This window comes from Rattus norvegicus, chromosome 18 (genome assembly GCF_036323735.1).
Source record: "Rattus norvegicus strain BN/NHsdMcwi chromosome 18, GRCr8, whole genome shotgun sequence".
In the NCBI taxonomy this organism is placed as follows: Eukaryota; Metazoa; Chordata; class Mammalia; order Rodentia; family Muridae; genus Rattus; species Rattus norvegicus.
The window spans coordinates 76,113,329-76,138,234 of NC_086036.1; the positions used below are offsets into that span (position 1 = coordinate 76,113,329).

Consider the following 24,906-nt stretch of genomic DNA (forward strand, 5'->3'; position numbering starts at 1 on the left):
GTGTGTTTTATGTGTATATCTGTGTATGTGTGTGTTTGTATGTGTGCATGTGTGTGTATTGGGAGGGGAAAGTGTGGAGTGTGTGTGTGTGTGTATCTCTGTGTGTATATCTGTGTGTGTGTATGTGTGTGTGATCATCATTTTCTTTTTCCCTGTTAGAAGCGTCATATTTAGCCCCATTCACCTTCCGATCTTATGACCTTCATCACTGCAGTCACTGTTTCTTTTATCTTCAGGAAACTGTCAAATGTGGAAGTGGGGTGTGTTACAGAGAGCTGCCTCTGGTTGAGTCTGAGGGGTCTAGTAGAAGAGGCCCTTCCATCCCTGTCTTCTTTCCTGCGTCATGCAGCCCCAGGGCTGTACCCATCATGCTCTCTTGAAGTCTGGAACACTTTTGTCCCTGCAATTGAGGGGCAACTGCTAGCACCTGCTGAGTGCAGGACCACAGGGGCCACTACTGATCACTCAGTAGGAAAGCAGGCTGGAAGATGAATGATGCTGCGTGCTCCATGAGGAGGCCGGGTCCCTCAGGAAGACCAAGCCTGTGAGCTACAGGAGCATGCAGGGATCACCACAGCTACAGTCTCAGGCCTGTGCTTCCAGGAGCCTGCTGGACTCAGGATTAGCATGTTGAGCCTGACCTGGGCCCAGCAGTCAGGGTCACACTCATTTGAATCAACTTCCGGAGAGACACACCACTGCTCCACACTGAAGCCTCCCTAGCTCTCAGAGCTTTCCCAGGAGAACGGCCTCGGTGGCTTTTCACAGCCCGTGTCCGCTGTATCACACCACAGTGCGGACTCTGGCTGCAGAGCCACTGCACAGGGGTATGTATATGTAGATATGCACACAAGCACACATAGACACACACAGATATACACACAAACACACATACACCCTAACACACACATACACACAGGAATACACAAAAACCACACATATATACATATACACACATCATATACATATACATATACACAGGGGCATGACCCTCTCGCTCCAAGTTTAGAAACCACCAATGTGAGTATTAGAGGGAGAATTGACCCTGACGAATCTAATCTGTTAGAGTGTCATCATCCCAGGCCACACGATGGGAGGAAGCACAGCCTTCAAGAGTAAAAGTGATCCAGGGGGTGCCCAGCTGTTAGGGTTTAAATCTCAGTCCATGCCGGGACAGAACACACCGAGCCAACATGGTTCCACATGGAGAGGTTTAACGAGAGAAGAGTGGAGGAGAGGAAAAGAGGCCCACCATGGGCATGTAGAGGGAAGGGGGAGGGTTGGGGAGAGAAGGGACAGGGAAAGAGGGGAAGAGAGAGCAAGAGGGGAGTAAGAGGGAGAGGAGGGGCAAGCAACTCTCTTTATAGTCAGGTCAAGCACAGCTGGCTGTTGCTAAGCAGCCGTGGGGCGGAGCATACCTGGCTGTTCCCAGGTAGCTGTGGGGGTGGAGCTTAGACAGATTACCAACACCAGCTACTTTTTAAAAAAGTTATTAATTAATTAATATTTATTTATTTATTTATTTTTACCAGGCAGTGATGGTGCAGTCCCAGCACTCAAGAAGCAGAGCAAGCAAATCTCTGAGTTCAAGGCCAGCCTGGTCTAAAGAGTGAGTTCCAGGACAGCCAGGACTATACAGAGAAACCCTGCCTCAAAAACTCTTGTTGTTGTTATTATTATTATTGTTGTTATTACTGTTACCGTTATTATTTTTTTACAAGTATTTTGTGTGTACTCATACCCACACATGCCACAGGACATATGTGGAACTCAGAGAACAACTTGAGGCAGTTGGCTCTCTCCTTCCACCACACGGGCTCCAGGTTTGGCAGGCATCTGTGCCGTCTCACCTGGCCCCCCAAACTACTCTTCGTCATGCGAACTGAGCCTTACCATTCAGTGAGGCTCTGAATTCCAGAGTTGTCTGTGGGTCAAGGCTGGTGGCAGCCAGTCACGGAGATGACAAAGAGCTGTTAGCACTGCGGTCAGCGCCGAGGTCAGTGAGTAGGAAGGAGAGAAGACCTCTTTGTCCCTGCTGGGAAAGGTTACCTCACGGCTGTCTGACTTCTCCGAATTGTGTACGGCTTCGTATTAGAACAGGCAAACACCTTCAAGATCATGCGACACCCCACCCCCCACTTTGAGCGTCTTTACAGGAAATTTGCACACAGAACCGGGCGCCCGTGACTTCATGGTGAGAGCTTCTAATTTGTTATCTGTTCCCTGTAGGTTTGGGATTCAGGGCATGTATGAAAAGACACACAAACACATTCCCACTGAGACATCAGGGCTAGCCAGCCAGCAGAGTGGGCCCTTCACTGAGCTCCCCGTGCAGCCCACGGCCGGGAACAAACACCGCCACATGGCGTTCTGTGAGCAAAACCGACACATGGTGCAATCTGTAGTCGCCGATGCCAGCACTAATTGAACGGATGCTTTCCGAACACTTGTTCACGAGTCACAGATGCCACAGAAAAACATTCCTTACGCTCAGGCAGTGTCTTCAGGAGGCCTGGGGGCGGGGTTGGGGGTCCTGAAGCTGAGAGCAGCCATTACGTCATCACCCCTTCGCCTGGCCTTTGTGATGTCAAACAGCCACGTGGGGTTTCCGTTCGATTTAGTCTTTGAATGAGCCTGCATTGGTTCCCTGGTGTGCTGGCTCTGCAGCTTTGGTGTGTCTGGGGCTGCAGCTCCTCTAGGGTCTGGGTGAAGGGAGCTTCCTTTCCCGGTAAGGGGATCTCGCGGTCTCCTTCTCTTGAGCTCTCGGCACTTGCTCCCCAAGTGCCCCAATCCACACACCTCTCGTTACGTCATAAACAGTGGCTGCTCACATGGATAGCTTCGAGGTGAAGACACACACACCATGCCTACTGGGTGACCAGTGCCTCGGGCAGGGGTATCGATAGGTGGTTTCAGGCTGACTGTGCACATGGGACCTGCCCTCCAGAAGAAGAGTAAAGGAGGCTTCCTCAAGGCCCCTCCTGCCCCAGGGTGACATGAGACCAGGCCTGAGCCCTTGGCCAGCCCTGACCTTGAGGCCCATGCAGCTAGGCCTGTGGTAAGCAGGAAGCCACGCCGTACCACGTCCTTGTTCCCCAGGTACAAATCTGGACTGACTTTTCTGGAACACACCGTCATCTCCAGGGAAGTGGGAAGTCAGGAAGCAGCATCCTGGAGAGTGACCAGGATTCTCTAGAGCCTCTCCAGGGACAGGCTGACGGGGTTTATCCCGTCATCCCACACTGTGGTGAGCTCTCAGCCTAGAACCAGTCCTAGGAAGACGTTCATTTCATCACGTGTTATTCCAGTGTAGAGAACAAGGAGCCAGACAGCTCCAGGCTCTGTGTCCTGGGGCGGGACACTGGCCAGCTTATATCGTGTCAGCATTGGCCACAGAGTTCAAGCTCCACTGGGCCGTCTGGGGTCAGAAGCCAAGAGCAATGGAAAAGTGAAATTATCAACACGGGAGAGGAGAGGCACCTGCCTGTTCCCTCCCTGAGCAGACACCTGAGGACACTGACCTAGCTGGTGCCATGGGCTCAGAGTCCGTGTGCTTAGGTGCTGTGAGCGCACACTCTAAATACACACACACGCACACGTGCACACACACAGAGACACATACACACACACACTCTAAATACACACACACGTACACACACTAAATACACACACACGCACACGTGCACACACACAGAGACACATACACACACACACACACTCTAAATACACACACACAAACACACACACGTACGTTGGGTGCAGATTCCAAGAACAATGTCCCACGTTGGACGTTTTCCAAGCCAAAAATAAAAATACTAAAAGAGACTAAAGCAAGGAGACCAAGCTTGGATTTGCGGTCAACTTCAGTGAGCCAAGGTATGGGAGGTGGATGTTGGTGACTAGCGTGCACCAAAGTTTAGATAGATGGAACCAGGACTTGAATTGTCTTTTGGGTCCTGGTCTCCCTGGGTGTCATGTGCCCTCCTGTGGTCAAGCCTTGCATCTATCAGAGACCACAGTGTCTGCGGCTCCCCTGAGAAGGAGACCTGTGGTGGCAAGTTTGGCGTTTAGGTTTCTTAAAAAAAAACAAAAAACAAAACAAACAAACAAAAAAACCAAGAAAACCCAAAAATATTATAAGAACGTTTTCACTTGAACCCCAGGTGTGGGATACGGGGCTGCTTCAGACCGTCCACAGCTGCTGACTGATTTGCCTCGTGCTCTAACAGGGGTGTGATTTGGCCAGCTGCAGACAGCTTCTACGATTGGGTGATGAACCGTGGGACTTTTCAGAGGGTGTATACATGCTAGGGCCCCGAGAGGCACCGTGGGTTGTTGTTGGTTCACCGTTGGTCATGGTTTGTTAAGTAGTCATTTACAAAGAATAAACAAGAAGAAGTTAGATATCCTGACAATGAAGATTAAACTTGCCCCAAGGAACTCAATGCCCTTCGCCAGTCCTCTCCTATCTAGTGTTAGGGGGCTTGAAAGGGTAGAAAAGGATGGTGGTGGTGGGGAGGAGAACCTACAAAGAAGTAAAAGACAGAAACACCCACCTTCTTCTGCAGCTACAGACCAACAACCTGCAGTCATTCGCGTTTCCTAGCAGAATGCCCAGGTCCCATGGACTCTTAGATTAGTCCAGCTAGTCCTAGAGCTGGGACAGCCAGGGGCTCTGTGTCCCTGGGTCGGGGGGGGTGTCTTGGGTATGAAAACAGATCTCCTGAATCCTGCCTTGGGGGCTGTGTCCTAGGACCTAAGAGGTATACATGACGGGCGGCCTGTCTGATGGCTTTAGAAGCAGAGGAACGGAAGAGGCCGCCCGATTTTGTGTTACTGGCCTTGTGGCTTAGTTGTTGATCAAAGACTAAAGAGTCCTCACCCTGTTCCTTCAGGATACTCTGTGCTAGTGGCCCTAGCGCCAACTGAGTCCTGAGGGAAATACAAACCCTCCACCTTAACCCACTGATGATTCATGCACAGGTTTGAGAAGCCGTGCCCCATAACTAAACTCACCTTCGTGAAGCACAGATTGACGCCTGAGGGAAAATATCTGTGGAGCCTAAGGTAAATCGAACCTCTCCGCTTTGCCTTGAGAGCTCCACTCCTGGGGTCTTGCGCCACTCCTGACTGGAGAATGCAGTGACCTTTGTCCAGCCTGTACAATGATGCCAGTCCGAAGGCCGTAGTTTCTCTGTAGTCTGCCACAGAGAAGAGCACATCACTGTAATGGTTGACTGTGTCTTGCTAGATGTGGCAGTAATGGGGACAAGTGTCCTTAGCCCTGTAATCAGACTTCCAGGAGGACATCCACAGCTCCTCGCTGGCCTCCTTGAAGTTACCTATCTACTTCAGTTGTACGTCTCTTCCACTGGCTGACCTGTTGTTATAGCTTCTTTATATCCTTGAGGGCAACCAAAAGTGAAGTCCCGTGTGAGAGGGAATAGCAACTTTCTCCTCATGGGGACATCCTGTGTCCCTGGACTCATGCTAACACAGCCTCTGATCCAGGGGTTGGGTAGTCTGCCTACAGAGAGCTTTTGTAGAGATGTTCAATGTCTAGCCACAAGCCAGGGTTCCCTCTCTGGCCCACCCTCGCTGTATGTTTAATGAGGAGGGCAGTGACTTAACTGTGTGGTGCCACATGGCACACAGGTGGCATACTGTAACCAACCGTGCCCGCCTAGAGCCTGGCGTGACTGGACTTAGACCAGTCCTGGCTAGAGCTGACTGGAAATACCTGGCATGGGACTGCATTTGTCAATTGCTCATGAGAACTTAGGCTCCTGGTCAGTACTATGTAAGCTTTGAAGCTTTGGATGGATAAAATTATTTCAGGGTCACTCATCCATCAAGTCGTCTGCCTCTCAAGAGCTGTGCTAACTGCTTTGTTTGTGACCTATAAAATACTGCACATGTGGTGCTTTGAATGAGAACAGTTCCCATAGGCTCCTATAGCTTATGTATCTGAATGCTTAGTCTGGAGTTGGTGCAACTGTTTTGGAAGGATTAAGAGGTGTGTCCTTGTTGGAAGAGGTGCCACTGGGTATGAGTTTTTGTGGAGGGGGGATGTAGAGGTCAACCTTGTGAAGGAAAGAAGTGGGATGGAGAACGAGGTGCCATAGGCTCTTTGAAGAGGCCTGATCGGCCATGCATTAGATCTAAACTAGCTCCGAGCACACTGGTGAGACAGCAGAAGGGAATCCAGGCCAGGGAGGTGGCTGCTTCCCGCATTTTCACAGAAGTCCTCCCAGGTGATGATACTCCCTACACTCCTGAGTTACCTCATTAGGCAGGGCTTTCAATGTTGACCTATGATTGGCTAAGGATTTAGGGACTGGGCAGTACACTCAGATCTGCACTCTGATGTCTCTGGGATACATCACATGACTCTGTCGCCTCTCACCCTCCACCCTCGGTCCTATCACCACAGGCTTTGAGGTTCTAAGAGACCCTTGTTGTTCCCAGTGAGCTCTCATTCTCTGCCTCATTCTTTGCCTCAGCTACTGTTCGGGCTCAACGTCCGCCTGCTGCCTTGCTGCTCACCAAGATGGTTGGCCATGGGCCTTACCGCCCGCCGGAACCTTGAGCTCCAGTTAAATACTTTGTTGCTGCTGCTGCTGTTGCCTTGGAGATGGCCTCTCTTCACAGCAACTGAAAAGCGAAGGTGGAAATCCTTATAAACAGAAAATGGAGTTGCGCCCATTGTTCCGCGAGGCTCCCGGGGGCCACCTGAAGTCAGATCCTGAAAGCTGGGCCGTAGCTTTTCCAGCTGGAGGAGGTTACCACATCTCAGTAGGTAATGGCGCACTTGGGAGTATGGACGTACAAAGCTGGGTGCCACTTCAGGGGACCGACCAGGTACTGGGAGAGAAGGACGGAAGGAGGCAGGAGGTCTTAGGCGATCTTATCCCTGCAGGAAGGGACATGGAGCCACCGAGGGCTGACAGGGTGATGTTAGTGACACAGAATTAACAAGGGTAGTGGGAGCAGGTAACATCTGAAATACAAGAGAGAGAAGTCTTGCCTCAGTAGGACCCCAGACTTACGGCCATTGGCATGTTCTCACTTTGGTTCCGGCCAATTTGTGTCTGAAAACCTGGCTGGGCCAGTGAGGGAATGAAGAAAGGACAGACATGTATAGAAAAGCTGGGCTGGGGTGGGTTGTGCTCACTCTGATGGACAGACCAACCACCACCACAACGCAGGACTTCGGTGTGTTTGTTGGGAACAGCCCAGGAGGAGGAGTAGAGTGGTTCTGACAGGAGGGGTCTGTAGGTGAGCAGTCTCAAGCCGTAGGCACCCAGGAGGAAGAAGCTGCAGCTGCTAATATTTGTACACGCTTGTCAGTTGCTCACCGGTGGACCCCAGAGGAAGGCTTGTTACCCCTGAGTCTCACCTGGGGAAGGCTTGGTCATTTGCATGGGTCTGAGGCATTGGGCTGTGCCCAAGTCAAAAGTATATATATTCACACAGGACTTCACTCCCCAAGGGCCTCCTCTGCTCTGTTCTAGGGGTGCCTCATTTCCTGAACTTAGTGGACAGACCAATATTGCTGCTAATGTGCCCATTCTGCAGATTGGAATGTTGTGTGCTCAGTTTCACCCTAGTTCCTTTATTATTTTTTTTTATTTATATGAGTACACTGTGGCTGTCTTCAGACACACCAGAAGAGGGCACCAGATCTCATTACAGATGGTTTTGAGCCACCATGTGGTTGCTGGGAATTGAACTCAGGACCTCTGGAAATGGGGTCAGTGTTCTTAATCGCTGAGCCATCTCTCCAGCTCCTTCACCCTAGTTCCTGCGGAGACCCTTGAGTCATAGGCTGGGAGAAGATGGTCCTTTCAGGACTTCTGGTGTCTAGGGAGACGGAGGCAAAGACTCCATTACCGGAGAGGGGAAATAAACTAATTTGGCAGGAATGGGGTGGGTGAGCTCTGCTAAAGGAAGTACTACTTCTTGTCCCACTTGGCACAGAGGTAGAGGTCACCTGGGTGTGTGGCTAACTCCCCAACATAACTAGACAAGCCCCAGTGCTTAGGGTAGATCTGGGGTCCCGGGATAGCCTGCTGCCAAGGGTCTAGAGGCATTACCTAGGGACGCTGCCCAGATAGCAAGAGTCCTTCACGGAGGTTTGAGGCTCGTTTGCTGATCTTCAATGAGGCTCCACTTGCGTGGACGCTATTGCTCTAGTTCTGGGAAATGCAGAATGGATCCGCACAGTCTCTTCTTCTGATTGGACAGGCAGCTGGAAAGTCTCAGCAATCTGTGGTGGCGCAGAAGTGACAAGGCATCAGCCACGGAGACAGCTGCTGTGGATGATCAAGGTGCGCCTTCCCGGGAACCGCTCTGAATAGAGACTGAAGTGGCGGCGTTCATTCCCACACTTTCCTCCTGCCTTGGGCTCGAGCTGCGAGTTATCGCTTTGCTTTTCCTCGACTTTTAAGATATCTGACACTTTCTGGAGAACTGAGCCATTTAAAGAAAGCACCCGCGAACAGTTCCCGGCAGACACTATGGTAACCCCGAGGGGGTTTGCCTTTGCCCAGGTGGCCCACTTTGGTACCACGCATCCGGGAACCCCTTTCTGACTGCGGACCTTTCTTCCCCCCGGGCTCCGAGATTCCCTGTGAGCCTCCCAGCCATGCCGGATCCAGACATCCAGAGCCTCCTGGCTTCAAGTGCCCGCTGCCAGCTTCTCCTTTTCCATGGCAAAACATAAACCATGAATTTTTAGAAACTAGTAACAACCAAATGATCTCGGAGCTAAAACGCTGCCAGGGCCTGCAGAAACTCTGGGATGTGGGAGGAACCACCCACGTAGGGGACGCGTAGGCTGAGATGACACACCCTCTGTTCTCAGCCATCTCTCAAAAAAGAAACGAATCTCAAGCGCACCATATATAATTTCATTTATATGACTTTCTGGAAAAAAAATCAAAACAATAAGAGACAGAAGCAGATGGTTACTAGGAGCTGGAAAATGAAAGACAAGAACTTTACTTAAACATCATCATTAAGAAAAAAATCTTAAAGTCTCTAGAATAAAACCACCGGGCAGATGTAACTACTTGACTGCTGTAGCTAAGGTTAAGTAAGATGGCCCATTGCGTTTCTCTGAGGGACGGGACATCTGTATCACCGTTAGCACAGAGTCATTGTACAGCCTGGTCTCTTAATGACCTCATCACCAAGTGTACCGTTCATACTGAGCAGAGTCATCCACTGCTCGCTCCCGTTCGCTCTCTGTCCTCCCGCTAGTCCTTAGCATGTTGTATGTAGGAGAGGGAAACAGGAAATAGGTGAGACTGGTCCACTCCACTCAGTGGGACGGTTTCCAGCTCTGTTTGTTTTCATTCTTGTGTTAGTAAGGTCGTATTCTCTATTGTGAAACGGGGTCTATTGGGTATAACTGCCACACTTTCTTTACCTTTCTATTTTTATTTTATTTTATTTTATTTATTGGTACTTGGGATTGGATCTGGGGGCCATGCATCTGTGTAGGGTACCCAGGTTGACGGCAGTACGTTGGTGTTGTAAATAGCGCTGTAATGTGCATGGGTGTGTGTGAGTATCTCTTGTGGTGTGCCTCCATTTCTTTGGGAACACAGCCAGGTGTGGGATAGCTGAGCCATAGGATATTTAAGGGGGAGAGACCGACATTATGTCCATGGCTGCCACACTACTTTACCTTCGCCCCAACGATGGATTCGTGTGTCTTTTTTTTTTTTTTGTTCTCCTCCACGTGCTCTTCAACATTTGTTGTTTCCCTAGGCAAAATTCACTGAGGCACCATCTTGGAGCTTACCCACTCCCTTGTTGTTAGCCGTTCTGATTAAGGTTCTTTTCATGGGCGTCAGATGGCTCAAGACACTGGGCACTGCCTCTGCTTTCGAGAACTGTGCGTTCATTTTTATCTGTTCATGTATTGGACTGTTTCGTTAGAATTTATTTTGTCTGAGTTTTTTTTGGGGGGGGTAGAACCTTTTTTTTTTTCTGAGTTCTTTATATATTGTAGATACTAATTCTGTCAGACGTATGGGTGCCAAAGCTTTTCTTCCATTCTGTGGTCACTCTGATTTCTGCTGGTTGTCACTGGCTGTGCACAAGCTCTTACACTTCGTGCAGCCCCATTTGTCAACTCTTGTGAGTGTGATAAGGAGTGTGTGTGTGTGTGTGTGTGTGTGTGAGAGAGAGAGAGAGAGAGAGAGAGAGAGAGAGAGAGAGAAATTGTGTGCATATAGAGCCCAGAAATGGCATGGGATCGCTCAGAGCCAGAGTTGCAGGTGTCTGTGAAATGCCTGGTTTATTATGTGGGATTCAAACCAGTCCTCATGATTTTGTCAGGAAGCAGCTCTAACCACTGAACGATCTCTTGAGCCCCCTAGTCTTCTTGGGTTAATGGTATTGAGTCTTATTTAATCTGTCCATTAGTCATGCGTGTGTGTGTGTGTGTGTGTGTGTGTGTGTGTGTCTATTATCTCATATACATTTCAAAAAATACATTTTAAAAATGACTAGATCCATCAATTATTCTTATATTGGATTGCCTTTTTATAGTTGAGTTGTAAGATAGTTCACAAATTCTAGACACTATATTCTTATAAAAGATATGCCTTGCATTCCTCCTGTTCTATAGACTGCGTTTTAATTTCTTGATGGTATATTTTGTACAAATCTTGTGGGCTTGATGAGGCCCCACTTAACCATTACTCTGTGGTTTCAGGTGCGGTAGTAACCACACTTACATCTTTGATGCAGTGCATGAAGGTTTATACCTATGTTTCTCTCACGTCTCGATGTTTCAGGTCTACATTTAGGCCTTTGTTCCATTTTGAGTGAGGGAGAGGTCTTCATTGCTTTCCATATACAGTCCAACTTTCCCAGTACCATTTGTTAAGACCTTGTTCGCAGAGGGTCTGGCTTTGTCATCCAGGCTGCCCTTGAATTCATTACACGACCCAGATGGGCCTCAAGTATGCTCTTCAAGCCCAGTGCCTGAGTGTTGGGATTACAGGGGAGGGCCACCATGCCTCTCACAACTTGCTTTTCTTTTTCTTTTTTTTTTTTTTTTTGGAGCTGGGGATCGAACCCAGGGCCTTGCGCTTCCTAGGCAAGCGCTCTACCACTGAGCTAAATCCCCAACCCCACAACTTGCTTTTCTATACTGATATTATATCCTGCAACCTGGCTGAACTTGCATCCATTTTAGGCTACTCAGAATTTTTCCTATATAAAAGTGTCCGGGTTGGGGATTTAGCTCAGTGGTAGAGCGCTTGCCTAGCAAGCGCAAAGCCCTGGGTTTGGTCCCCAGCTCTGAAAAAAACAAAAAACAAAAAACAAAAACAAAAACAAAAAACAAAAATAAAAGTGTCACCTGGGAAAAGTGTGTGTGTGTGTGTGTGTGTGTGTGTGTGTGTAGACTTGGTGGATGTTGTCCAGTCTGAATCGTCATGACCAGGGAAGAACACTTCTAAAGAGTTTCGCCTTCTCCACAGGATGCAGAAAGGCAGCAGGAGTGTCATGAAGACAAGGGTGGAGGGGTCAGGCAGAGGGAGCTCCCAATCCTGCCTGGGAGGAAGAGCCCTCATGGCCCTCCCATTAAGTGTAAGGAGAAATGTCCTGGGATGTCCTCCCAGGACCTGGGGGCAGAGCACATGGAGAGGAAGATGTGAGACGTGACAGACAGTGGGAACTGAGCTTCTCCATCAAGGCCCAGGAAAACCCAGCTGAAGCAACGGCAAGGGCAATTTATGCTAAAAGGATTCATGTATGCAGGCTTGTTCTCAAACAAAAATCAGCACGAAGACGTTACATCCAAAGAAATCCTGAAGTAAAATTATAAAAACAATGCTAAAAATGTCCTAGATGATCTGAAACATCATCTTTCACAGTCATGGCACCCATGCTGCCTTGAGGCTGGACTGACGGCTGGGCCGGTAGTCATTCTGATTTGAGAAGACCACAGTCATCTGTCTAGTCCACGGGGCTCGGAAGACAGACCAAACCAATGGCATGCAGATGAAGTGGAATTCCTGTCCCAAGAATCACGAAGTTGTGGCCCACCGAAGAGTCTTCTCTGTGTGGGCAGAACTGTGAATCCTATGGCGGCGGCCACTGCTGAGCCCACCCTCCTCTGCCCCAGCACTGGCAAAGGTTCCTAAGTTTGTCTGTCGGAGACCGTGTCTTTCCAGAAGTCTATCCGAAGGTGGCACCACGTGCTTCCAGACTTCACACAGTTCCAGTGACTTTAAAGGATTATCTGGATTGGCACGGGACAGTCTCATCCATTTGATTGCAAAGGCTTGCTCTTACCTAGTTTTATGAATTTAAAACTCATAGCCCGGAGGTGGTGGCACACGCCTTTAATCTCAGTACTTGGGAGGTAGAGGTAGGAGGACCTCAGAGTTCGAGGCTAGCCTAGTTTACAGATCAAGTTCCAGGACAGCCTGGGCTACACCGAGAAATCCTGACTCACAGAACCAACCAACTCACATGGCTACTATCTTCTTCCTATGGATCATTTCAAATCCCAAGATAGACAGGATTTCTGCTGTTCATGAACCAACTTTCAGAAGGCCGGCACTCTGCCTGCTCCTGCGTTGTGTTTTAATGCAAAATCAGACATTTTATCCATAGATGCCTCAATATTTAAAATAAAAACCCTTAAAGTACAGCTGTACCTAAAAGAAATGAACCCTTTTTTTTTTCTTTTTTTTCGGGGCTGGGGACCGAACCCAGGATCTAGCAAGCGCTCTACCACTGAGCTAAATCCCCAACCCCAGAAATGAACTCTTTAATTAATCAAATACCCACCTGCTTAAAATTCTGTTAGTGTGACATCACACTGTATCTTTCCTTAGACATTTTACACACACACACACACACACACACACACACACACACACACACGCACGCACAATTACATTTGGTCTAATCCCCTAGAAAACCCAGGAGGAAGATACACTGCTGGAAGCGAGTGATAAAAACCAGACCTCTTCAAAGATAGTATGTATGTGTGTTTATATATGTAATATTATGTGTATGTGTATGTATACATCCATATTTAAAATATTATAATGGCCTACAGGCTGTGGTCTGGCCAGTTCTAGCAATAGCTGTTCATGGGAAGGCCAAGAACCTGGCAGTTGTTCCATCCACGAGGCTGGTTGTCTCAGCTGGGCTCCCAGAGAAGTCATGACTTTGCTAGGGAGCGTGAGGGCAAGCTGGCAGAAGGCATGACCTAGATTTAGGGAAGACCGTCTTCCGTCTTCAGATGATCCAATCAAGAAGAACCCCTTGCAGGTGTGCCGTGCCCTGTGTGGGTTTCAGTTGACTCCAGGTGCAGTCATTGACATAGGGATCCGCAGGCAACTCGGCCTTGCAGGGCTGCTTACCAGAGTTGATTGTTTACTGGCAGAGGGCATGGGACCTTAATCAGATCAGATTCATCTTGTGATTTTCCACTAGGAGGGACACACCGTGTGTTTTTGCTGAAGCTTGGTGCCCAGACTCCCACAACCTGAAGGTGGTCAAGAAAGTCTTCCAACTTGGCCAGCAGTTACACTCCCAAGGTAAGATGAGAAATGTCTTAGTTTTCAAAATAGATTGTTAACCCGTGTACTGAGGGTCCATTCCACCGCGCAGGGAAGGTGTGGTAGCCAGAGCGGCTCCAGCTCCATGGGTAGGAGTGGGGGTGAACCGGTCACATTGCATTAGCAGCGAGGGGGCCCAGAGATGATTTTGGTCAGTTAGTTTTATTTCTCTTTTGTTCAGTCTAAGACCCCAGCCCATATTCAGGGTGGCTCTCTTCTCTGTAGTTAAACCTTTCTTAGGAAAAAAATCCCTCCCCAGGACACTAACAAAGAAGTACCTCCTAGGTAAATTCAGTCTCGTTGAGAATGAAGATTAACTGTGACAGTAGCATTCCCTAAAGGTGAGCAATTTGGTGTATAGGAAAACCACTTCAGAGAGCTGAGTCTCAGGAGAAAATTAGGCTCAAAGCCTCCACTTGTGACTCTGAATGCTCCTTAGAGTGTAAAGGTATGGTTGATGTGATAATTTCAACTCCACTTAGACAACCTGGTGGGAATTGTGTGTGTATTGGGGGGCGGGTGTGGGATTCAGTGGCAGAGTACTTGCCTATCATGTACAAAGCTCTGGGTTTGGTCCTATTACTGAAATGCAACAACAGAACAACGTGGGATTGAGTGTTTTCAGGTGTGACACATTCCATGCCCTTGAGGCAAGGTCTCCTTCATGCAACGTGAACTCGAACCTGGCCTGGCAAGTTGGATGTTAAGGTGGAAAGCTCACCGTGAAGACACAATGAAGTGCAAGGGACTGTGACCGACAGGAAGATCTCCAAACCACTGCTGGGACACAGAGTGGTTTCCCAGCATCAAAACTAAGTCCTTGAAAACCAGAAAAGCAATGCTGAACAATTGTACAGAATACACACACACACACACACACACACACACACACACACACACACACACACACACACACGGACACACCTGGCTTGGTGCCAGGCTTTTATTGTTATTTGACAAGTGTGCAGCCAGCTCTAGCTTGGTCTCCAAGACGATTGCAGATCAGGGGACTAGTGGGCAGTGGCACCTACCAGAGGACATGCCTAGTTCTGACAGGTGGGAGTCAGTATGGAATTCTTAAAAACCTTGTGGAAACCACTTTTGTGCTTGGTCCAGTCATGGCATTGATGTGCGAAGGCAGCTAGAACTGAAATGGGCCGAGTTTAAGCGGCTCCAGTCCGTCAGTGTGTGTTGCCTTGGTGTTAGGCCCCACCTCCAATAGGACAGTGAAGCCATGGGTGTAGCTATAAACAGGTGGTGGTGGGCTGAGTCAGCCGTGCCCGGGCTCATCACCTGCGGCAGGTCCATGCTCCTCAGCTTCAGACAAAGCCTAGCCCCCTGCTACAGCAGATTTCCTACTCGCTTTCCTGGGCCAGGAGGGGTTGGGGCCATGTTAAAGGGGTTTTGGTCATCTGGTGCATGCTGGGAATGGATGAAATTATATGCATAGTTAATGTCAACATTTATATACCAAAGGCCCTGGCTTCCGTTTTCAGCTCTAGATTCCTGACCACAACCAGTGGTTGATAGCCAGGACATGGCCTGGGGGGAGGAGTTAACAGTAGCTGACAGCCCAGCTGGGTGCACCAGCAAGGCAGAAAGATACTATGTGTATCAACATGGCACAGAAAGCCAGGAGAGCTGGTCTGGCATGTGCCAAGATGATCTTAATGGTCTGTCCTCACCTGCATCCCAGTGTCCGTCTGCCAACGAGGCTTCCTGCCCCATTTACTGTTTCCTAGGAGGCACTGACTGGAAGACACAAGAGGTTTTGGTACTGCTGTGGGAGTAAACGAAGGCACCCAGTGAGCCGGGCAGGAGGCTCTGGCGAGGGTGAGGCCCACTTCCTTGTCCACATCGCTCAGGGTAGAGCATGGCCATCTTAGCGGGGGAACGGGGAAGCCTAGCAGAGTGGAAGCTAAACCAGAGGGAGCTCTAGTCTGTGACGCCGCCTGGAGCTGGCAGCTTGCACCCTGCTCTGCAGAGACTAAGAGCCTCTCACGGCTGCAGTCGGCTGTCCTTCCTGCGTGGTAGGCAGTTGTCTTCTTGGAGCAAACGGTCCACGGTCTGGAGCATCCACGTGACCTCACGGACACAATGTGCATCTGGACTTCTTCCACGAGCACAGCTTAGCAGGACAGGCTGTGAAGAGACGACCGCGGCTCTTCTGCTCAGACAGCTTTGAAGACAGGGCCGCTGTGTTCTACCAACTCTGACAAGCTCAGGCTTGGTAAACCAACCCAACACGGCATTCAGCTGCTGAGAGAGAACCTGAAGAGAGGGCCGCTGCTCACTGCTGCCACACACCAGACAACACAACTTACAAAAAGGATTTTATTAAATGGAAGAAGAATCTGGTGGGCGGAATATGAAATATACAAAAACTTTACATCAGACCTCTTTCAGGGCGGTACAGACCAGCTCTTATCACACTGCCCGCACTGGCAGGCTATGGATGGCCCAGGCAGCCCAGGCTGCAGACAAGGACGAGCCGGGACCTCCAGGCCATCCGCGGAGCCGCCGAGGGACTGAAGGGGGCTGGGGCTCTCAGGCCTGCCTGTGAGTCTCGGTGTTCTGTACACACATATGTACACTGCTGCTTTACTTAAAAATCCTTCAAAATTCTGACAGCATCAGCTGTGGAAAAGGCCCAAGGTGCCAGGTTTTGCTCTATTGCTCTTTAAATCTTCCTGGGTTCCCAGTCCTCACACTAAATATGCTTAGTATTCAAAGGGAAGCCCCCAAGGCCCTCACCACACGACCAGACATCACATATCCATGCTTGCGTGGGAGGCCCTGTGAGCTCTTTGGCATCGCACACCAACTCCTCAGAACACTGTCACTTAAAAAAGTAGATTTTCCTATAGTAAAACTTCTTACAAACACTTATTTCTGCAAAATAATGTGTTTCTGTATGTGGAGCTCTGCAAAATATATGTTTTTCTGGAGAAAAAGGACCCAAGCCAAGGGCTGGTATGGGGCGGGTCCAAGTCACATGAGGTCATTAAGCTCCGCCTCCAGAGCAGCGGCCATCTCGTCTGCTTCCGAACTGCTGCCCTCCTCATCATCGTTGCTGGACTCCCCACTGGACTCGCTGGCCGCGTCTTCCTCATTCAGTTTTCTCTTGTGGCCTCTGAAGAGAGAAGAGAAGCAGCTACTGTGAGACACTGGCAAGCCTGCAGCCCTTAATCACCGCAGCACAAACAGACGCCATGGCCACTGCCTTGGGCAGGGCATGCTATGAGGACACACTGCACTTGGCTACATCTCGAGGGGAGGGAATGAACACATCTCCATCCTCAGGAACATGCACGGATGCATGAAGCTACGACGCTGACAGGAATTCTGCAGGTGACGGCTCTGGAACAGCAGAGACCACAGCGAGGAGAGTAGGCCAGACCTACATACGCAGCTGCCTCTAACCCAACAAGCCATAAGGGGTGGGTGGCTCCCACACTACAGGGGAGAGAGCACGATGCTTATGAGCATGGAGAGCTGGAGCAACACCACACAGTGACAAGGGATGACACTGTGGTGCCATGCCACGTTCTACAAAGACTGAGTCACAGAAATGGCCAACGCTGTCAGTCGGCGGCCTTGTGACATGTGTAAGATCCACAGAGGAACAACCAGATAAAGGCTCAAAGCCGGATTCTTTTACCACAACCACTCAAGGTGAAGCCACTGAAAAGGAATCCAAAGTCACTCCAGGCAACCAAGTGCAGCCTGAGCCTTGTTTTAAAACCCATTTCCTCAGGCCAGTGACTTCACTAAACAGTCACCCGCACCTTGTATGACTATCCAACAGCAGTGCGTTTCCAAGCCCTGAGCCCTGTTCCCAGGGAGTCTGCAGACCAGAACTAGCGTGCGACTGCGCCCTCAGCAGGCTGCTTTCCTTAGCCTGAGACAGGGTGACCCGATCTCTGAGGTTTACCTCTGTATAGCCTATATACATATATACACATATATACACATATGAGAGACAGACAGACAGACAGACAGGTAACTATAAACACACACACAGGGACCTAACTGATCTGACCCTGATAGAGGGAACAGCAACATCAGCCCCCAGTTCCATCCCTGGGAGGAAGAGAAAACACGCTGTACTCGTGGCCACAGAACAAGTTTCTTTGAACATCCACACATATATGTAGCACATCTCTAACATGTACAGTGGCAGCAAACACACCTAGACTGCAGCATGTGACCTTGCTGATGCTAGTGTTAGGGAAGTGAGGCAGGTACAGTGAGATGGTGAGTGGAAGGAGGCATTAGACAAGACCGTCCTTGACTGTCTAAATACAGAGCCCATTCCAGCTGGCTCACAGGATCTGTGTTAGTGACTTCAACACTAACAACCATGACACTTCAGTCAACCGTAAACCTCCATGAGACTCTTGACTTATCCAAGGTCATCTGCCAGTTCAGCTGCACCCTGCACCTCTGGTCCCATGCAGCCATGCTGACTGAGTGACAGAGAAGCCTGCTGTGTGGGCAGGACACCTTGGCAGGGTGGGGTGGGGTGGGGCCTGTGGAGACAAGGGAACACTCGGCCCTGCCGACACCTAGCTGTGTTCTACACATGGGGTACAGCCCAAGAACACAGAGCACTCACTCCCAGGCTCAGGCCTTCGAGGTCACACAGCATGCTCTCAGGTGGTTTCCATGCAGCAGACACAGGAACACAGAGCTGCCAGGCACACCTCAAACTCTGCCCACCTGTGGGAGCTGCCTGATGCTCCCTACAAAACCCACCAATCCACTTCCATTGTGGCTGGGGCGTACAGCTTGGTTTCTGTCTCTGCTATTCTAACCAGTGTGTACCAAGTCTCACGGTGGCTTTCCTGTACCCAGTGACTATGGCTGCATTTCCCACCTCTGCGGATATTAGGCTGTGCACAGGTTCTCAGTGCTCGGGTCTGGGGACCCACCTTGTTGGAAGACTGGAGGCTCTCAGGTCTGCATCCCTGTAACCGTCCATCCGGAGCTAGCCACCTTCTTGGTTTCTTACAGTTCCTTTTTACAAACAAAGGTTACCCATTGATTTATGGCCAGTACTTTCTATGTAGCTGCCAAAGTCTCAGGGTGTAACACATGGCTACAAAGGCTGCCTCCTGAAAGCTTCAGTCCTCTTTAGGTCTGTTCTACTCTGAGTTACTTTTTCCTGTCGGGAGTAAGGTATGAGCTGGGATTTCTTTCTTTGGCAGTTGCAGAGATCACGGCACAGCACCATTTGTGAAGTCTGAGGGACGATCAGGACCCACTGTTCAAAAAGAAACCTTTTGAAGCACAAGAAGAAACCTCCTCAACACCGTATTTAGCTGTAGGAAAGTGAGTATTTGTTTAACCAAACAGATCACAAAGTTGCAAACACTGGATTTACAAGACAGATGGTGCACACTTGGCCATGTATGTGACACAGTATATGAGACACTAAAAATGGCAGGACAACAATTAAGCCAGAGGACAAACACTACAAGTGAACAAAGCCACCAAAATTCAAAGCAGCAGCAAGCATCAGTTGTTGAGAAATGTAAATCAGAGCAACTTAGGCACAGAACACCTCACTCCCCATGTAGGAGGCTCCTCTTCAAGCTGGGTGGAAGAGCTCAATGCCAACAGGCCCAGCGGCATGCTGACACACAACTGCTTTGACCCACGTCTGCTCTGTCCCACCTGCAGGACATCCTGTGATGGAAATGTTGGTCTAGGATGAACGCCTAGGAGGCTGCAGGACAGGACAGGTCAGAGAGTAAAGTGCAGAAGGAGGACCTGAGTTTGGACCCCTAGCTGTAGTGTAAAGTTTGTCACAATGGCGCACATCTATAATCCCAGCCAGGGGTGGGCTGGGGAGGAGGACAGGGGATCCTGGGGACATGCTTGCCCACGAGCCTGGCTGAAATCAGTGTAGTGTTGACCACATGTGTAGACACAGGCTAACAGTGGGCATGTGTACACACACATGAAGACAAGCCAGAGGGGAGGTCACTCAGTCTTGTGGCAATAGAGAAGGAGGTACAGAGCCCATGATTCTGAAGTTCAGAGCCGGCAGAAGTTGGCACAACTTTCACCAGATTCTGAAATACATTTTAAACTCGTTCTTGCCATCCATGCTCAAAAAGCTTTAAATAGTTTTTATTCACCCTCACAAGTGTCTTGTTCTTTTCATGCTCCTTGTCCCAACAGCATCTTCAGATGAAGTAAGCACAAGGATGGGCAGCCCCAGCTGTGACCGTGTGGCCAATGACGGGGGCACAGCACAGAACAGCCGCCTCCCCACTTTCAGGGCCTGCTGCATTTTTCTGTTTAAATGAGTGCCCAGTGCTCAGGCAGGAGGAGACGCTGGGCAGATGGGCTGACACGGAAGCCACGTGGCTGTGCTCTGGAGTACACGAGAGCGTGCAAGTCCACTGGTAAGATCCTTACTCTGCTAATGTCATCGGCAGTAAAACTGACAGCTCAGCGCACACTGTCTGCAGCTCAGAGCCTAGAGGGTCCTGACTGTTGTCTATGCTCGGCCCAGGGACTGGCACAATTAGAAGGTGTGGCTGTGCTGGAGGAGGTGTGACACTGTGACACTGTGGGCATGTACTCCCTCATCCTAGCTGTCTGAGAGCCAGTATTCTGCTAGCAGCCTTCAGATGAAGATGTAGAACTCTCAGCTCAGCCTGTACCATGCCTGCTTGGATGTCGCCATGTTCCCACATTGATGATAATGGACTGAACCCGTGACCCTAGAAGCCAGCCCCAAATATATGCTGTCCTTTAGAAGACTGCCTTGGTCACGGTGTCTGTTCATAGCAGTAAAACCCTAACTAAGACACTGAGTAAATGTGAGGGGGAGAGGTCCCTGGTAGGATCCAGGAAGGATCAGGAGAAATAAGGTTAGAGAAATACAGCAAAAGATACAAGAACAGGTCCTTACAACACCTTTCTAAAGCCAGGGAGAGATAGCCTCGCGGCAGGCAAGCATTCTAGTGGTGGCCCACAGAGCACTCAGGAGAACACAGAATGGTCAATACCTCAACATGGCAACTTCAGTGAATCTAACAGACCCAGTACGTCTTGACAGTAGGTACATTAAAAAAACCAGGAATGGCTGGGAAGAAGTCTACAGTAAAAAGCTGATGGCCCAACCCTCAGGTGTTAGAACCTAAGACTGCAAAGTGCCTTAGAGGCCACTGCACAGGCTGAAGCCCCAGCTCACAAGCTACGTCAGGCTCTTTTGAAGACACCGCTTCCAGCAAACAACGCTGATGCTTAACCAGAAGCCGGTCACAATACACTTACATGGAAAGACATTTTACTACCTAAAAACTAAAGACAGAAACATCAAAGATGCGCACGTGAAGCACCCATGCCTTTAATCCTAGCACTGGGAGACAGACAGGTAGATAGATCTCTGAGTGTGTCAGGCAGTGAAGGCTACGCAGTGAGACTCGACTCCAGAACAAAACCCGAACCCAACCACCAGACGAGAATGCCACAGAAACCCACGTCAAAGACAGTGACAAAGTGATCTAAAGGCTAAAAATGTGGAAGGTACCTGAGCCTGTTTCCAGTGTTACTGTCCACATCCTGGAGACCACACAGGGGAGGACAGCAGCACCACATGTGCCTCCACTGGGTGCCTGCTACAGTGAGGGGGAGACTGCGGGAAGCGGGCAACACTGACCGAAGGAGGACCTTCACTCTTTGTGAGAAAAGCTCACACAGACAGAGATGGCTACTGTCAAATGCTGGTGCCATCTGGTGACTTTCCACTGTCAAGCAGCAACACACACTTCATGACTCCTGGACTGCCATCAGTCACAAGTGTAGTTCTGTATGGGAACTGACTCCCAGTGAGTTCAAGGGTCAGCACTGTTGGGCCTCCTCCTTTCTCTAGTGCCAACCCCTATTCCCCAGCCCACCCCCGAGAAGGCAGGGAAATTTGGTTTATACTTTGGAAAATTTTCCTACTTCCTCCTGGAATTTGCTGCACAGACTTCAGCCACACAGCCTGGTTTTGCTGTGGAGAGTTTATTCCCTTAAGCACTTTTTTTTTTTTTTTTTTAATACAAACTTCTTCATGGGGAGAGGTCATGAGATAGGATATCAAGTAGCCAAGGCTGCTCTGGGACTCTCAGTCCTCTGGCCTTTGCCTCCCTGGAATTACTCATATGCCACCACACTAAGCTTAACTCTGATAACAGTAGGCAGAGTATAAACACCACTTTTTTCTGTCCTTTAGAAAATCCTGTGAAGGTCAAATTGTTTTTTAAAATTTTTACTGTTTTAACTGGTTTTAAAAGTTATGCGTATAAGTAAAAGGAATGTAAAGGTGGAGTACTGTTTCTGACCAAAAGCCAAAAGATGAACTAATTTAAATTTTAAATGAGAAAGGATAGACACTGGAGGCAATCTGTAAACAGGCTTCTTCTCACTTGCAGGGCACTGGCTTGATAAGACTCTTTCCACACAGCCTCTGGGCAGCCTAGGGCGGCCTAAGCTGTAGCACCCACACCACTGGCCCCACGAGAGTGCAGGCAGTCACCGCTCAGCTCTAGTGGGCGCTATCTCCTGTAATGCCCACAGGAAGCACACTGGTGGGTGCTGTTTTATTTGTCTGAATCTCGAGGAGTTGACTCTCATAGGCTCTAAGCACAGGGGCAGTGTCTGAGCCATGGTGACAGATCAGAGGGACTGCATTACCTTTAGAATAAGTGACTCTTCCTGAAACACAGGGATCAGGCAGCACACGAGGACATGTGTCTGGGATGTGACTCCATGGACACAAAGCAGCAGAGCACATGGCTTCCCCAGAGATGGTAAGACCAGAAGAGGACAGACAGATTGAACCAACAAGACCACAAGGGAAACAGACAGGCCCATGGGAGGAGGAGACAGACAGATGGCGAGCAGGTCCACAGTGAGAACAGCAGGCCAGATCTTCAGTGAGGATTCCTAGCATGGACAGCCGGACTAGGCCAGCATGAGAGACCCAGGCAGAGCTTCATAGGAAGTGAAGCGCAGGCTCCACTCGGCTAAAGCAATGTTTGCAGCACTACAGTTTAAAATACACCACAAGAAAATTTAGGTTAATTAAAAATTACCTCAAAAATTACAAACAGACAGCTGTAGGCCACAGCAATAAATGTCTACAACTGAGATGTTTCGCTTCCTCTTAGTGTAACATCCAATATTTATATTTTGTTCTTACAACCAGCTGCACAATTCCATAGAGAAATATTAGCAGATTTAATTCTGGAACATCTGAAAGCTTGAAAACAGCATATCAAATTCAATGTGGTAGAAGGATATAAATATGAATAATAGATGTAAATTTCCTCCCCAATATTTCAGCTTTCTGGATTCACTGTTGTCACAGCATACATGGACCAGTACCAAGGTTTATTATTCAAAAAGATGCAGAACTATTTTAATAAACACAGTGCTGCTTTACAGCACGTCGAATGCTTTAAGAGTCACTGGCATCTCAAGTGTGCACTGACGACGCCCTGATCACACCTTGTGTGGTTTCTTTGGCAGAGAGGGCGGCAGTAGTCCGTGGTGGTGTGTATTAGCCAGTTTACTCCTGTCTTCACTGAGCAGGGATGGGTCTGGGCCTGCTGCACAAGCAGATGCAAGGGTTTCTAACACAAATCAAAAGATTGGTTCCTGTGGCTATGCACGCACGAAAGAGTGTGACTTGGCGCACAGATAAAACTTTGTAGAGAACAAATGTGTGCCTTCTCTTACACACACATTCACACACACTTTGAGAGGTGCGTCCTAGCATGTGGAGGTCCAGTTCTGAACAGGTAGAGCACGGAAGCTGCTGTCGGGAAGCACGACATGGTTCGCGTGTGTTATAAGACATTCGCCTTTCAGCTCTGGAGAGCCTGGACGCTCAGACACGAGCGCAGGGGATGCAGGTCTCCTGGGTAGAAGCGCTTCTGAGTGGTTCTTGCCCCTCCTCCCTGCTAGCCCAGATACTCTGACTCAGGCCAGACTTCTCCATACACAGCAGTCCAAAGACCCGGAGCTTCCTTCCGCCCTCCCCCACAGGGGGAGCAACGTGGGCAAGCCAGCATCACACGTGAGGCTACAGCTACGAGCTCATGGCTGCAGGTCCCCACCCACCTCCTCTACGGCATGCAGCACTTCAGTGTGCCGTGGGCCCGCGGGCACAGCTGTGTGCACGGGTAACTGCCAGGGAGAAGGAAGAACTGTACAGCACTCTGACCACGGCTGCCATGTACTTCCTTCTGCCTGAATAATACTGTTGGAGAAGTATGCTCTTGGTCTAAAGGGCCAGGGCTTCCTGCTGGCAAGGAAGTCTTCCCCTGCCTGAAAGCACCTTCACCTCACTGGACAGCTTCTGGCCATCCTTCCTGCCCTATGTTTCCTCCAAATCTTCCATGTTCACACTTTTGCTGTGCTGTGTCTGTGTGGATTTCTTATCTTACATGGGGCACGTTGAACTTTTGGGTCATATAAATCAGTGCCGGCAAGTCTAGGGAAGTCGTTAGACATTTATTCCAGAGAATCTTCTTCTGCCGAAACTAGTTCTGTGTGAGCATCTCCGTAGCAGTGCTTACTGAGGTCCATCTAAATGTGGGAGTTGGGGCTAACGGAAGCCTCCAGAGAAAGGAAGGGATGGGGGAGGCTTGGTCAACTGTCTTAGCCATGGTAACCACATGCTCTCAATGAGGAAGACAAGACCAGGAGAGGGAACTTGTATATGGAATTATTCCTTTATAAGGTAGGGCTATATTCTGTGTTCGCTCCGTCTGTGCTGTCATTCCTAGGGCAGTGGCAGATAAGAAGCAGGGCCTGCCTGGGGCTTTGTGTCCATTTGGCATATCCCAGGCTGCTTCCAGGTCCTCAGAGCCAGCATGTGTGGAGCACCAACAGAGAAGTCACCTTGAGATCAACATGCCCTAGACTCTATCACCCTAGGTGATAACCCAAGGGTTACGTGTGGTCTGCAAAGCTGCTGTGGGCTTTGCCTTCACTTCCCCAGGACCTCCAGGAACAGACTACCATCACGCTGCACTTCAAACCTGACAGCTGATGGCCATAGACCCTCACACACCCCCAAAAACGCTCCTGCTGGAAGGGAAGGGAGCCATGAGGGGCCACACCTGAGAGGTCATGAGAGGTCATGGTGCACCGCGTGATCACCCTACTGGGTGGCAGACACCTAGCAAGCTCGTGCTGGATCTCTCACCTAGGGAATGTGTACAGAGAGTGCAAGGGCCCTGCCTGCTGTGAGATGGGAAGGAGCACTTCTCGGTAGAGAGGAACATAATATGGCCTC

General features: G+C 49.6%; 1 protein-coding gene and 1 long non-coding RNA gene across 4 annotated transcripts in view; one reads left to right on the forward strand and one right to left on the reverse strand.

Annotated features, from left to right (window-relative positions):
- The first annotated feature begins 1,380 nt into the window (after window positions 1-1,380).
- LOC103694249 (uncharacterized) lies at window positions 1,381-23,087 on the forward strand. 2 transcript variants are annotated; one of them, XR_005496432.2, is made up of 4 exons: window positions 1,381-6,799; window positions 13,474-13,577; window positions 18,809-18,932; window positions 19,788-23,087. It is a non-coding gene; the product is annotated as an uncharacterized LOC103694249 (long non-coding RNA). The 2 variants fall into 2 exon arrangements; XR_010059744.1 differs by lacking the exon at window positions 1,381-6,799 and having other exon boundaries at window positions 11,343-13,577.
- Window positions 15,915-24,906, reverse strand: part of Ctdp1 (CTD phosphatase subunit 1) — a 64,162-nt gene continuing 55,170 nt past the window's right edge. Inside the window, exon 13 of one of the 2 annotated variants that reach the window (NM_001414395.1) lies at window positions 15,915-16,731. In NM_001414395.1, the coding sequence (NP_001401324.1) occupies window positions 16,590-16,731 (142 nt within the window). In that variant the 3' untranslated portion in view covers window positions 15,915-16,589. The remainder of the gene's footprint in view (window positions 16,732-24,906) is intronic. The other variant, XM_006254943.5, reaches the window with a different exon arrangement.